Consider the following 13,997-nt stretch of genomic DNA (forward strand, 5'->3'; position numbering starts at 1 on the left):
CTGAACAATTCAAAAACCTTTGTGTGAAATTATTTTTTATTTTATTTAAAAAAACGTTTTAGAGCAAGGTAAGTAAAACTCTGTTCCGGAAGTAATTTTTGGATGTAACGCATTGTTTTTATTTACAATACATAATTTTAAGCAGTTATCTGTCCTTGAAAAGTTTGTGTGCTTTTCTGAGTCACTTTTAGCGGGAATCGTTTGCTAGGTGACCAAAAAAAAAAAACATGATGTCCTCATCTGTATAAATGTAACGGCTGTGACTATTATTCTGCTTCTGAGTTGCTATAACAAAGCGCTTTTTTGCTGTTATTTGTTTACATAATGCCATCTAAAGAGAAATCAAGAGTGTTGATACTGTAAGGATTTAGATTTTGTAGGGATTAACTTTAAAACCTGTAGTGTGGATGTTTGTGTGAATACAGGTTCACGTATAAGTGTATTGACTGGGGTGTGCTGAAATAATGGGCTGCAAGTCTATCTACTGCTGCCAGGCATTCATATAATTATTCTCTGACACTAAGACTTTCTATCCTAGCAGGTAAAGGTGCTACTCATCTGGGAATCTTGCAAATAATGTTTCTGCGCCATAAAGAAGGGACTTTAACCTGAGAAATATGTTTGTCCGGGTACTGCAACTTACATCTGAACCAAGGAGCCCTAACTAAGATTACTCCATCTGGTGAGTCAGACTATCTAAATATCCTGGACCATGACCCCTCTATTATTTTATGACATAACACTAGGATCCATCTGGACACTGACTCAAACAGCTATCACAGGGCAGCTGCTCATCCGGATAGTCAGCCTGTCAATATGCCCAGTGAGTAACCCGTTTACGGTATTACCCCAAAACTGCATATGAGGCCAATGTACTGATTGGTCCTGGCAGAGACGTAAACATCTAGCCAACGTATATGCAAACCGTGTACCTCAGATGAACCAAAAAGAGGAAAACAGTTTATAATGACACAATATGACAGTTGGCCATAATCAAGGACAGTCAGTTCCAACGATGCTGAAAGGTTAACATTTTATTTAGGCTACAAAAGTTTGTGAGACTGTCCCACAGCCTAGAGATAGCTTGCTATTGTCTTTCTAGCCTTTTACAGTCTGTGACATTTACAACGCCACTGGATAGCAATAAAATGATTAAAGTTTACAGGTGCAATTTTGTTACAACAGTCAAGTCAAAACTGAACCTTACAGTGCCCAGGGAGGTCATGGAGAGCGCTTCAGATATGGAGATTACTGATGAACTAATTGCCACTGCAGTGTCATTTCCAGACTCCATTCTGCCATCCTTCTCATAAGTCATTTCTAATCTGAAATGCACACTCGGGTGGGCTAGGATGTCCTGCTTTCTGACAACGCCAATGGGCGCCCATGGGTTCTTCTTAATCATTTCAAGGCATCTCCCTTTTTTCCTTTCAGTTTCTCAAGATGCCAGGGGCTGTATGAAGGCTAGGACGGATGAGGATCTCCAACAACATTCTCGTAACATCCTGAAAATCAGTTTTGTCCTTTGTCAGGCTCAGTCTCTTGATTGCTAGCACCATCTTTATAACCATGCTATATCAGGAGAGTCCAAAGCACACACAACACCTGCATGCAAACTGTGTAGGTGCACCTTAAGGAACCAGGCAGGCAGACAGACAGAAAGACAAACAAATTGGCAGAGAGATCGATAGATAGATGCAGTGAAAAATTGACAAATGGCGCTAAAAAAACTTTGTTGCAGCTGACCAATCAGACCCAAGAGATGGAGGAAAAAGGTAGACTACCTAATACAGTTTAAATAATGAAAAGCATGACAACCATCACTCCAATGTCTCATTATGTTAATAAGTAACTAAAAAAGTTCCTTGTGATCAGTTGTTCATTGATACAGTGATCTCACGCGATCCACCCAACCTTGTATATTTAATCCGATTTCTCCTTATGTTTCAGTCTACAACATTGAACAGGACAAACATTATGGAGGCTATCTCTCCTTACCTATATCGATATAAAGGCTATGTGTTTACAGTAGGAGATACGACGCCGGAATACATCGATTCGCTCCAGACATTTGAGATAAGGGACGACGATACTTTTCTGGTCACCTATCCCAAGTCAGGTCGGGATCTCATCTGTTCATGGCCTGCTTGACAGGGCATTTCAGTTTAGGCAACGCTTTCTTAGACTTTGCTTTTTGTTGAGAATGTGATGCATGTAGCAATTAGAATTAGAGTTTGTTGAAAATCAGTATTTGACCTATGTTGGCCATGCTGAAGTCATTGTTGCGACTGATAGGCTACTGATAGGCAACTCACATTGTGGCCCTTCTCTCTTGGAAACCAGAAATGTATTTGTGTGTGTTCAGTGTGTATGGTCAGGTAGTCTGATGAAGGTGTATTTTATTTTCAAGATGGTTGCCAAATTCCGTCAACTACAAATTTGACCCCTTTAAAATTATTTTCAAGAACTCTGGCCTGGATTTAGTCAGCATTTATCCTTAACTTTGACTAAAGAATATCAGAAAGAATTTTTTCTTAACAAAAACAGATTTTTGAGTTCAGCCATCACTAATACTAACCGGCCAAACCGAGTTTATGAAGAAAACGTAATGCTATCCTTGAATGCATTTTTAAACCAAATTTTTGAACTTTCAAGGATTTTTAAGGAGTTGTGATTTGATCGAGTCAAATTCTCCATGCTTTTGTGCTGCACTGAAGCAGTTGTATTGTTAGAACAGTAAGTCCCGGTTTTGTGGACCTTCCTTCACTTCCTTCCTTCTTAGGCACTATATGGACTCAGCAGATCCTCACGTTGCTCTGTGAAGCAGACCTCTCAAACGACATTGTGTATGACAACAACCTGGAAACTATGCCCTGGCTGGAGTTTCGCATGGACCGCCCCGACTACGCCTTGCGCCCCTCCCCTCGTTTATTTGCCTCTCACCTCATCCCTGCACTGATGCCCCCAGGACTGAAGGGCAAGAGGGCCAAGGTGGGGTTCTAAGGAAACAAAACATGGTGAACATAGAGCAAAAAAACTGGCTTACAGGAACTGGAGCTGATACTCGCTTTTGGCTAAATAAATGAATAGTGTAGTGTAAAGATAGAAATGGAAGAGGGATAATTTGTGTATGTAGAGGATGGAGTCAGTGTTTATTATTGTGGTGGTGGACCAATGTGACTGTGCTAAAGAAATTAAGAAAGCAGCAGAAGGTTGATGTATGCACACACACACACACACACACACCAAGGAATTCTCTCAGTTAACCATATGATGGTATGACAAGGTGTATAAAACATCAAAAAACAACTGAAAGTTGAGTCTTAAAAATGTCTTTGTTCCATGTCAGATTGTATATGTGATGAGGAACCCAAAGGACGCTATGGTCTCTTATTTTCACTTCTGTCACGCTGTGGCCAAACTGGAGACCCCCAAGAGCTTTGAGGACTTCATGGAGCAGTACCTGGAGGGAGCAGGTTAGAACACAGACTTACACACGCACACACTTGCCTACACATACTGTAACCATACCTAATCTCTCAGCATAGGAAGTAGCCATCAATCTTATATCATGCTAGCACACGATGTTTAATACAGATTATAACAGCTCAGATTTCACTTTGTGGGGAAGATGGTTTGTCAGGTCAGAGTCTAGGCATAGGGGGTGTCTTGGACCTGGGGAATGAGGTTTAGTCTGAAGAATATAGGGGGTCATTATGGACAATAGAATTCTATTCTGGGTTATTCACATGGATATTTAAGTTTTCTTTTTTGGACTTTTGGATGTGAATTTCCCCACAAATACACACACAGCTGGATATGTTGGAGACAGTGTATGTCCTGTGTTTACAGTTGCTGCTGCTTCCTGGTTCGATCACATCAGGCAATGGTACTCAAAAAGAGACCAGTACAACATCCTGTTCTTGAGGTACGAGGACATGGTAAAGGTGAGACGGCTGTACAGGTAATGCCCGTGCCATTCGTATTGAGATCGTTCTTCATCATCATCATCATCATCATCATCATTACATCAGCCAAAGGTCAGCAGTGATGGTGGTGACAAAAAAAGGGAATTTTACGTGTTTACATGTTTGTCTGATTTGCTAGGTTTGTACGCAGAAAATCGATGAGGTGTAACTACACTAAAAGCAAACAGATCCCTATAACAAAGAATCCAAACTCTTTGAGGCTCCTTTTTGTGGCTACATAGGGCACATTCTCTGAATATACCCTATATTCCCCTAAGACTACAAACATGCGGAAACTTTGATGGCCAATCATCAATCAGATCAAGGCACAACACTGTGTGTACCTTGATTTCTCTATATTTTGTCTGACCAGGAGAAGGCTCTTAAGTGCTTTGGCACTATTCACAAGTCCCTACAAAGCGAGGATTGTTGCCACGTCTTCTCTTGTGGTCTCACAGGATCTGAGGTCTGAGGTGTTGAAAATCAGCAAGTTCCTTGGGAAGAACCTGGACGGCTCGGCCATCGACCGCGTGGTGGAGAGGGCCACCTTCAAGAACATGAAAAAGGACCCCAAAGCCAACTACGAGTTCCTGCCCCAGGAACTGCTTGATCGTGAGCAGGGACACTTCCTGCGCAAAGGTCAGGGGTCATGTTATAAACCATCAATTCTGAAACTGGGGAACTTCTGCAACAGGGGTGTCTATGTTGTCTGTCTACAATGCGTGCTTCAAACCCTATAATTGATTCTGGCAGCTATATTCCTGTACTTGCAATTTTTTTGCCATATGTTTGGGAATCGGTGTTCTAAAACCTGTGCAAGCTTGGCAAGTGTTTAGAAGGATTAACTTGGACAGTATTCTGACAGGTACGGTCGGGGACTGGAAGAACACCTTCACAGTGGCCCAGAGCGAGCGGTTTGACCAGGTCTTCCAAGAGAGGATGCGGGACCTCCCCCTGCAGTTCACATGGGACATTCACGAGCATCCTGAGTAGCAGCCATGGTCCATCAGCTAGTCTCTTATTATCATGTGTCCTCTTCTAAACAAATGGCCATTTTCCCCCTTAAGTCTTAAAATTTTTTGTATGTAAAAATTTACTCATATTGCACTTAATGGTGGTTTTAATGCTGCACATTTATTCAGGACATTGATTCTCATGTTAACAAAATGTTTTACTCTCACAGACATTCTTTGGATTGTTTTTATGCTGAAAAAAATCTATTTTATGCCAAGTGAACTTTAATTTGCCAAGTCACTACATTCTTTTTTATATGTTGATCTGTCGGATATCTAGCTTTTTCGACTATGGCTTTTGAGAGAGAGAGAGACATTATAATTTGATAGTGAACTTGTCCATGATTCAAGCAATAATACATTGCTATTTATTAAGTAGCCTGCTCTGTTTCACCTAACTGTAAGAATTCTGCTTTTTTCTCTCTCTCCCCTCTCATAAGCATTGGAGGGAATGTCCTTAGGCAATGAAGTCACACCGAGGCCCTTGTCTATGCATACAAATCTAGGGTGTCATTTAATTACTTCTGAAGAGTCACCAGAACATGAAGCTATTTATGCGGGTGGCCACTTACACTACTGGCTGGTCATAACAATGTTTTGCCTACAACCATTACTTCTGTTGTTAAAATCAGGAATAGATTTACAGCTTGTAGTGGTATTCAATGGCTGAGCTAAATTACTTACTAACATGTTCATGTTTGGTCTTGTAAAAAAGAGGTTAAACCATGAATCCTTTCAGAATAATATGGTGCTTAGCCCTGCTTTCAACAACAAAGTCACTTTAATAAGTCAATCTGGCAGCTTTTAGATAAGGCAGTCCTTATCATAAATGAGCCTGACCCCGCTTCCATACTTTAACTTGGCATCACTGTAAGAGAAACTGGAAGAGGGTGATACTCAAGTTCTGCCTAATCGGTATCTCTCTTTACAGGTAATTAGTATATGACTGGATGACTTCAATTCACTGTTCTAATTGATGTAATTGATCTCTGTTGTTCATTTAATAAAAGTATTCTATCTCAGGACTTCATGGACAACTGGTTTTGATTCCACCAGCTTACTGTTCGACTAACCTATCAACTAATTTGGTAATTTAATTGATGATTGTCATTCTCAATAATCATTATTCAATTAAATCATATTAAATATATATTTAAATGTAGCTTCCGTGAGGGGTTTTAGCATGCAATACCACTTACGTTCGGTATTCAGAGTGCTGAATATTGTACAAGGGCACTGATTGCTGGAACTCCTGGATTCAGAAAATAAACATTTTAATTGATCCTCACTTCCTCAACAGTTATATTATTTTCTGATTGAATTAACGTACAACTAACAACAGCAACAGTGCTCAAAGTTAATAAGAAAATCAGTTGTCAGTCACCGCTAGGAACAAATACTAGTAAAATGCATTGATATGCTGGTGTGTTTAATCACTTTAGTTCATCACAGAAAGAAATAAAGTGCATGCTTTTTTACCTTTAATTTAACAAAACCTAGTTTGATTTTATTTAGCACAATTAAAATATAAAACAGAAACAGAAGAGATTTAAAAAACAGTGAAATAGTGCAGGGAGAGGCAAGAAACCCAAGTGGCTTATACATGGCCTCACCCTAAATAAAAGGACAACTCAACAAAAACATACAAAAATAGATAGAGCATAGTTAGAACAAGGCGTGCTCAAATTGCATTACAACATATTCTACACCGCGAAGTTTGAGTCTATGTCGTAGTGCCTCCTGTCATTGACAACGTTACCGTAACAGGGGAAGTAGCTGTACATTTCCAAGAACGTCTGCAGATTTTTTCCCAGCAGCCCCTCTGCGCTGAGGGACTACGGCGCGGCGCGGTGCTCACCAGACACAGGCACAGCTGGCAGCTGGGAGAAGTGGTTGATGTGGGTGGCCTCCGTGGCCAAGTTCCACGTCGAGTTGGAGTTCCCCTCGTCCTGCGGCAGCTTGTTAGCCGGCTCGCTGACCCGCGGCAGATCTGACAGCCACGGGACGAACTGGGTGAGTCAAAATCATGCCAAGAGACGCAGGACCAACTGCTCAAGTGCCAGAACGCCCACCAAAAAAACCACAGAGACATGGGACATGGGACAGCTCAAACGCGAGAAATTACAACCCCGAAATCACATGATTATGGGTAGCACCCTGCCCCTGTTACAGCCTTAAAAACCAGACTGTTTTTCTACATGCAAACATTTCAAACCAAAGATTTTTCTTTTGTTTAAACGAAATAACTAAAGTGTATGCTTTGCAATGATGACACCAGTACAAATACCAATGTGCAACGATGCCAGTGTGCATCTGAAGATTTTAAAGGGCACCAATAGCTGGTCTCCAAAAACCTGATCTATAATAACCTTTTCTGTCTCATGGGACACCGAATGAAACTTTTTTTCAGGAAAAAAGCACCACTGGGGGTTTATTGCCTCGTAGAAAAGGTTTCGGGCACCCAATAAAAGCTTCTCTGTGACATAATTCGACATTGACAACCCCAGCAGGGCCCCTGGAGAGAATGGTGACATTTCAAATTTTGGGCATTTACCAGACACTCTTATCCAGAGTGACTTAATTAATGGCTTACAGTTGTTTACATGCAATCCCTTTACACATCTGGATATTTACTGAAGCAGTTCGGGTTAAGTGCCTTGCTCAGCGGTACAACAGCTGTGCCCCACCTTGGAACTGAACCTGCAACCTTGGAGCTGCAAGCCCAGTTCCCAAACCAGTATGATGCACTGATGAGGTTCACCAAAATTCAAGTTGTCCCTCTTCTCAAAGAAGAGCTTGCCCTCCCGCTGCACAGTGATGTCCCAGAAGTTTAGCACATGCAGCACATCAGCATGACGTCAGTGGTGAACATATTGCCCTGGGTGACAGCCAGGCATATTGGCTGGCTACCCCCTCTGAACAATTAGGAGCACCTGGAACTTAGAGGCAGCATGGTTGCTCAGTGGCTAGCACTGTTACCTTGGAAGGAGGAGTTTCTGGGTTTGGGCGCTGCACTGTGGCCGCCCACTGCGCCTACGTAACTAGGATGGGTTAAATGCAGAGGACAAATTACCCCATGGGGTTCAACCATAGACTGTATAAAAAGCATATTGTATCTTGCTTATCTGCAACACAAAACAGTCACGTGTGACACCAGTACCAGCCGCTTCGCTGGCTCTTGCACCTGACGATCCGGTATGAAACCAGCCAGTAAGATTTGAATACCTCCCCAGGCTATACGTCCCGTCCATGACCCAGGGTTCCACTCACTGGTGAATGAGCCAGGCTTCCAGGGTATGGTCCATGAGCCAGGGTTCCATTCACTCCTGATAGTCACATGCAGTGGGACAAACATCATGAATCTCACAGATCACACACAATACCACTGCTGGGGTGGCAGCATGGAGCTGGGCTTTTAACTCAGATCGTAGGTTTTATTGTCAAGTGGGGTGCTGCCATTGTACCCTTGAGCAAGGTACTTCATTTGAATTGCCTCATTAATTATTCAGCTGTAAACGTCTCTGTGAAATTCTCCTTGCCAACTAATGATATGCCTGTATTTCATAACCTGATTGATTTAAATGTTTTCTTAAATTCCATTTCATAAAAACACACACTGACCAATAATCCATCGACCCTTAAAAACACAGTCCACTTCACCCTAGTGTTTACGAAAACAACCACCGCCGCCACTGACATTGCCAAGTCTGTCGCCTTTACTAATGTGCTGCTACAACGACATGTCTCTACACTTCTGTGGGACGTGGGACCGCAGCGCAGTGGCCCTATCCGCTGGGATTGTCGTGCATCACGGGGGTGTGGAACTTTGCCGTGGTCTGAGAGAGGAGTATAACAGGTCGAAATGCTTTAAATCACCGTGCTTTAAATTGACAACGGGGCGGGGGGTTAAATGGTCAGTACAACTTTTCTACAATGAATCAGGTGGCGGTCTGCATGCAGTAAACCAATTCACGATATAGGGCACCGGCAGAAGGACCCCCAATATGTAAAAACATGTAAATCTAGGGTGTTCGTATGATAGACGCGTGTCTGTAGCGACACAAGTGGCTGTGTAGTCTCAGGGAGTTAGCACCAGCTAGCAAGCGCGAGTGACAACTTGCGAGAAAACAACCCTGTAGCCTAGGCTACATCTGAAGAAAGCGTCAGAACGCTTTCTCTTTTGTACATAGCTGTTGGTAGTTACCTCAGTCACTACTGGATTTCTTTAACATCTAAAATTGTAGATCTGTATCTATCGTGTATATTTTCGGGGAACACTAGGAAGAAGAAAAGTCGGAATGGTGTGCCGCAAACTAAATCGTCCCACTTCCTGCCGCTGATTTCTGGGTGGAATTACGACGTGGGGACGCTAGCGAGATGGCAATCACGGTATCACAGGGTATTGCACAAAATTGGTTTGGGTCGTGATTAACGTTGTGGTGCCTCGTGTGACCACATAGTTTCCCCCTCCATCTACTTTCTTACATTAGTGGAAACACATTAAGATGCACACCCCGCGTAACTGCGAGCCAGTTATTTAACTAACATAATGGCTAAGTAAAGTGTGTTCAGGTTGTGGAAGTCCTAGTTTTCGGCAGAGGGCGTGTGTTGCTCATAGAGCACATCATAGAGTTCAGTGGTGTTGCTTGCTGTGTGAACACGAAGGCGAGATTCGTTCACGCTGTCCAAACTCTTCTGTTAGTGTACATTTAGCCATTCTTTCACTTCTGGTGTTACATGGCTGTGCTTAATGTAAACGTATAGTATGTGCGAACTGCACAAGAACACGCGTCACTGCTGCTCATACTCTTGCAAGCTTGGATTTTTGTGCTTGACATTTGCTAACTATCTAAACTAACTTACGAGCTCTGGAATGTGTTGGCGTCTCAAAGTAACATACTAGTAAACAAATAGGATAGTTAATGTGCATCTACCTCTTGTTACAGTCTACAGGCCTAGCAAACTCCACCAGCTGCAGTAATTCCTTCTGCCTAATTTTGTATATCTGACTTCATACAGGCAATGCGCATTGTGCTGCTCCACGGGCCTGTTCAAACTATCCTTCTGGTAAGGTCGGCCACTGCAAAATCAGAAATGTAGGGACGTATGGACAAAATTGTGAATTTTAAGCACTTAAGTAATATTTGAAACATACACAAAGTGTTGCAAGTAACAGTGAAATAACGTATATATTTTGTATTTATAAAGACTGTGAATCATGCATCTGTGAGCACGGAACTGTCATAAACACATACCTGCTAACACAATAGGTACAACGCACGCACACATCAATTTCCCTGGGTTACAGAACCCCTCTTTAATGCTGTCTAGCCTGATAGATAGATAGAACAGGTTTTGCAATCTCTTAATGTACAGAGCGTGTTTATTCGGTGATCCTTAACCACAGATTTCATGTAATTCAGAGTATTCAGCCTTTAGTTTTGAATAAATTATTTTTATCTGTTTCCATGGTATCGACAGACGCTGCTGCTCAGCGGGATGATGGTACCGTCTTTGGGAATTGTGGGATTGAAAGCATTTGCGATGGCGTCAGATACGTATACGTCAGGCACACACTCTGCCGCCTTCGTCACGTGTCCCAATGAACAGGTGGCCAAAGATCTGGCAAGGTGAGAGTAAACTTCTTGGATCTGTGGTGCTTTTTGAATCCATTAAATAGACCACTTCTATTGTATTCTGAACGACAGTCTATGTTTTTCTACACTAGTCTTTATCATGGTCTCATCTGACAGATATGAGGCTATACATATAAAGAATCTAAGAATTAAAAAAGATTCAAACATGTTTACATTTTCCAATTGAAAATGGACTGTTGTTTGAGGGTTTTTCTTGGGATTTGTCCGTTGTCAACTGCAGTGGTCTTCCTTGGCCGACCTGTGCGGTGTGGTTTGTTTCTTTTTCAAGACTTTACAAACTGCTGTTTTTGATATGCACTTTCTGTGCTATCTTTCTTAATGAATTCTTCTGTTCTCTCAGCTTACAGATTAGCTGTTATTCAGCCATAGTTAGTTCTCTATTCTTCATGAATGTGTATGCCTCTGAATCCAGATGCAATCTCCACTGATAAAAACAAGGCTAAGCCCAAGATGAGACACTCTGTGATTGTTTATCTGAACAATCCATGCCAAACGAAACACCTGAGCAACAGACACCTTACAGTCATCTGTTAACATACTTTTGCACTGCTGAAAATGGGTGGACTAAACACAAAAACAACTGTTCCTGTAAAATAGTAAAACACGCGTACATGTAAAAACCATGAAATAAATGCTGTTTGTCTCATATTCATCTTTATAGACTCTTGAATACGAATGTCTTAATTATACAGCCAAAGTAACAGATTTCATGCTACCGTTATTATGTTTTAAGAGGGCACTGTATTTAATGGAGAAGTTAACAGAGTGTTTTGAGTCTCGATTTCTTCAGGTTTTGTGCTTAATTTGGAAATGTTAAGGGAGGTATTGACATCTATAAATAAAGCACCTTAGCCTGTTAGTACAGGCCTTCAGAAGTTGGTATTTCTGTACTTGACAACCAAGGGTGGATACAGTAGGGCCAGGTTTTTTCCCCATTGAATCAGTAAAAATTAAATCAACCCCTTAGCTAACTGTAAGCATCATACGTTACCCTCCAAATGAAGCTGCTTAATGGTCCTCGTAGGCTGACTTTCCTTTTCAGAGCACGGTACAGTCAGCACTCATTAATGGCCAGTGTCCTGTGATGTCTTCACAGAGGGCTTGTGGAGAAGAAGCTGGCGGCCTGCGTCAATATTGTGCCCAAGATTGTCTCTATGTGAGTATCCATTCCCTCTGTCCACATCCCCGATTGCTTCAGCCTGGAGTGACAGGCCGCACTCGTTCAGCACGTCTAACGCTTATTCACCGTGTTACAGATACGAGTGGCAGGGGAAAATCGAAGAGGACAATGAAGTGTTGCTGGTAAGCCAACGTGGGCTGCTTATTTGATGGCAAACTGCAGCGTTGCATTACAGTCACTTGGCAGATGCTCTCATCCAGAGTGACTTAGCGCAGTGGAGATATGTGGCCAGTGTGGTCAAACCCACGTGGTCTGTTTTGCACTGACTTTTCCAGAAAAGGTAAAACGCAAATGGGAAATCACAAGTGGTTGTAAATTTGTGTGCGTGCGTGTGCATGTGTGTTTGCTGTGGGAGGGGAACTGGGTCTGTCTGGAATGGCATGACTTGGCGGTGTTTGATCCTTGGGGTGAGTGACTCATCGCAGAGATGCAGAATTGTGCTTCTGTTCATCCACTGCTGCCCAATGGCCCAGTGTTGGCTCGGTTTCACTTGTGAAAGGTTTTCATCTCAATGGAACTTCCTAGGAAATTAAAGGTTGGTTATGACATGCATTGAACTCTCAAGCTGGATGCCATGGATGTCTTATTTTCGTAGACAGTGCAACTAACACACCTCCCTGCTCAAGTGCGAAAAAACATTGTCATCTTAGGACATATTTGGGAATGTTTATTTGATTACCGTTTTTGTCACGGCAAGGTCTGCGTTCACGATTATCACATTTTATTTTTAGATGATTAAAACCAGAAGCTCAAAGGTGCCAGCTTTGGCAGAATATGTTAGGTGAGTACATTAGTGCAAGCAAGTGAACTGAGTTTCTTGCTTTAACTTTGTGTGAAGTCTGTCCTATTGTGTGATTTGAAAGGGAGCGGCATAGTGTTTACCACAGAGCACTTCATAAATGACTTGCTTCTGCTGTCTTTTACAGTTAAGCTTGCCATGGTGTGCTCTTTACTGTTTTTAAATGAGCTGTCGCCCATTTTAAACCTATTGACAAACTGGAGTTCCAAGTTCTGACTCTGAGTGACAGTTGTTGTGATATGAATATGTGTGAATATGAATATGACCCATTGCTCTGGGTCTCTCGATCTTGGGTCATCCTCAACCATGTCATTGCGCCGCTGGTTCTTCTTTGTAAATGTTAAATGCAGCTTCTTTACTGCGCAGTCAGCTTGGTGATCACAATCGGAAACAAACATTTTCCCGAGTGGAAAGCGATACACGCTGTGTGTGTGTGTGTGTGTGTGTGTGTGTGTGTGTGTGTGTGTGTGTGTGTGTGTGTGTGTGTGTGTGTGTGTGTGTGTGTGTTTGTGATCCAGATCGAAGCATCCATACGAAGTGGCCGAAGTCATCAGTCTGCCCATTGACCAGGGAAACCCCCCCTACCTGAAGTGGCTGGGTGAGGTGATCCCAGAATAAGTGCTCGTATGAACCTCAAAGCCCCCGCCCTCCTCCCCTGCCCCCTCCCCCCTCCCCCCTCCCTGTTTCCAAACCAACGCATGATACCAGGTACTATAAAGACAGATGACAGATCCTTGTTCTGTTCGCTAAAGCTCCATTTTTATTTGTTGTTTCTGTAAAGAGCTTCCAGAAGACTTAAGAGTTGCAGAATGTATTTTATTCTGATTATTGTGCTGTAGACACCAATAAAACTGATAAAACATGAATTGGTGGATTAGAGGTACCTGATCTTTTTATATGGCATGCATGTTATTGACAGGTGCATGGTTTACTTATGTGAATATATATATATATATATGTGTGTGTGTGTGTGTCTGTTGATCTAGGTGTAATGAGACAGGATCTAATTTGTCCATCTAAGCGTAATAAGACCGGATATCATTTGTTGTTCCATGTAAACCCTGTAAATCCCCTGTTGTAAGACTAGAACTACACTAGGGGGTGACATTTTCACATATGATTTCAGTCCTCTCCCTGTACTGCAAGCGGGTAGGACTGTGCAGCCTTGTGGGGACTATTATACTACTATAGGAACTATTCTGGTGGATGTGTGATTTCTACTGGGTTTATTTTTTTTCAGATTGGTGCGAGCAGTTCCTTCTAGATTCTTTTTATTAAACCTCATATTATATAGGCTTCTTTTTTATAATGTGGAAATGTGGAATCAGTCCCAACAGTTGACACTGTTTCTATTCAAGAAGTATGATTACATCAAATTTA

The 13,997-nt window shown here is 42.2% G+C and overlaps 2 protein-coding genes across 3 annotated transcripts; both read left to right on the forward strand.

The window, feature by feature from the left end:
• The first annotated feature begins 1,933 nt into the window (after positions 1–1,933).
• Positions 1,934–6,006, forward strand: LOC135243819 (amine sulfotransferase-like). The gene is made up of 6 exons (XM_064315885.1): positions 1,934–2,119; positions 2,783–2,991; positions 3,350–3,476; positions 3,853–3,947; positions 4,427–4,607; positions 4,834–6,006. The coding sequence occupies exons 1-6, from the start codon at positions 1,942–1,944 to the stop codon at positions 4,959–4,961; spliced, it is 918 nt and encodes a 305-aa protein (XP_064171955.1). The 5' UTR covers positions 1,934–1,941; the 3' UTR covers positions 4,962–6,006.
• An 870-nt stretch (positions 6,007–6,876) lies between these two features.
• On the forward strand, positions 6,877–13,483 carry LOC135243340 (protein CutA homolog). 2 transcript variants are annotated; one of them, XM_064315088.1, is made up of 7 exons: positions 6,877–6,994; positions 10,001–10,048; positions 10,463–10,611; positions 11,735–11,794; positions 11,895–11,940; positions 12,550–12,599; positions 13,136–13,483. In XM_064315088.1, exons 1-7 carry the CDS (start codon positions 6,878–6,880, stop codon positions 13,233–13,235), a joined length of 570 nt encoding a protein of 189 aa, XP_064171158.1. In that variant the 5' UTR covers position 6,877; the 3' UTR covers positions 13,236–13,483. The 2 variants fall into 2 exon arrangements, with proteins under 2 accessions (XP_064171158.1, XP_064171159.1); XM_064315089.1 differs by lacking the exon at positions 6,877–6,994 and adding an exon at positions 9,023–9,370.
• The last annotated feature ends 514 nt before the right edge of the window (positions 13,484–13,997 follow it).

The sequence above is a fragment of the Anguilla rostrata genome, chromosome 17, assembly GCF_018555375.3.
Source record: "Anguilla rostrata isolate EN2019 chromosome 17, ASM1855537v3, whole genome shotgun sequence".
NCBI lineage: Eukaryota > Metazoa > Chordata > Actinopteri > Anguilliformes > Anguillidae > Anguilla > Anguilla rostrata.

Coding starts and splice junctions, on each gene's coding strand:
- LOC135243340 (XM_064315088.1), top strand. CDS start 6,878: ATGTGGGTGGCCTCCGTGGCCAAGTTCCACGTCGAGTTGGAGTTCCCC. Junction 10,612..11,734: donor GTGGCCAAAGATCTGGCAAG/GTGAGAGTAAAC, acceptor ATGTCTTCACAG/AGGGCTTGTGGAGAAGAAGC. Junction 12,600..13,135: donor GCTTTGGCAGAATATGTTAG/GTGAGTACATTA, acceptor TTTGTGATCCAG/ATCGAAGCATCCATACGAAG.
- LOC135243819 (XM_064315885.1), top strand. CDS start 1,942: ATGTTTCAGTCTACAACATTGAACAGGACAAACATTATGGAGGCTATC. Junction 2,120..2,782: donor GGTCACCTATCCCAAGTCAG/GTCGGGATCTCA, acceptor CTTCCTTCTTAG/GCACTATATGGACTCAGCAG. Junction 4,608..4,833: donor GGGACACTTCCTGCGCAAAG/GTCAGGGGTCAT, acceptor GTATTCTGACAG/GTACGGTCGGGGACTGGAAG.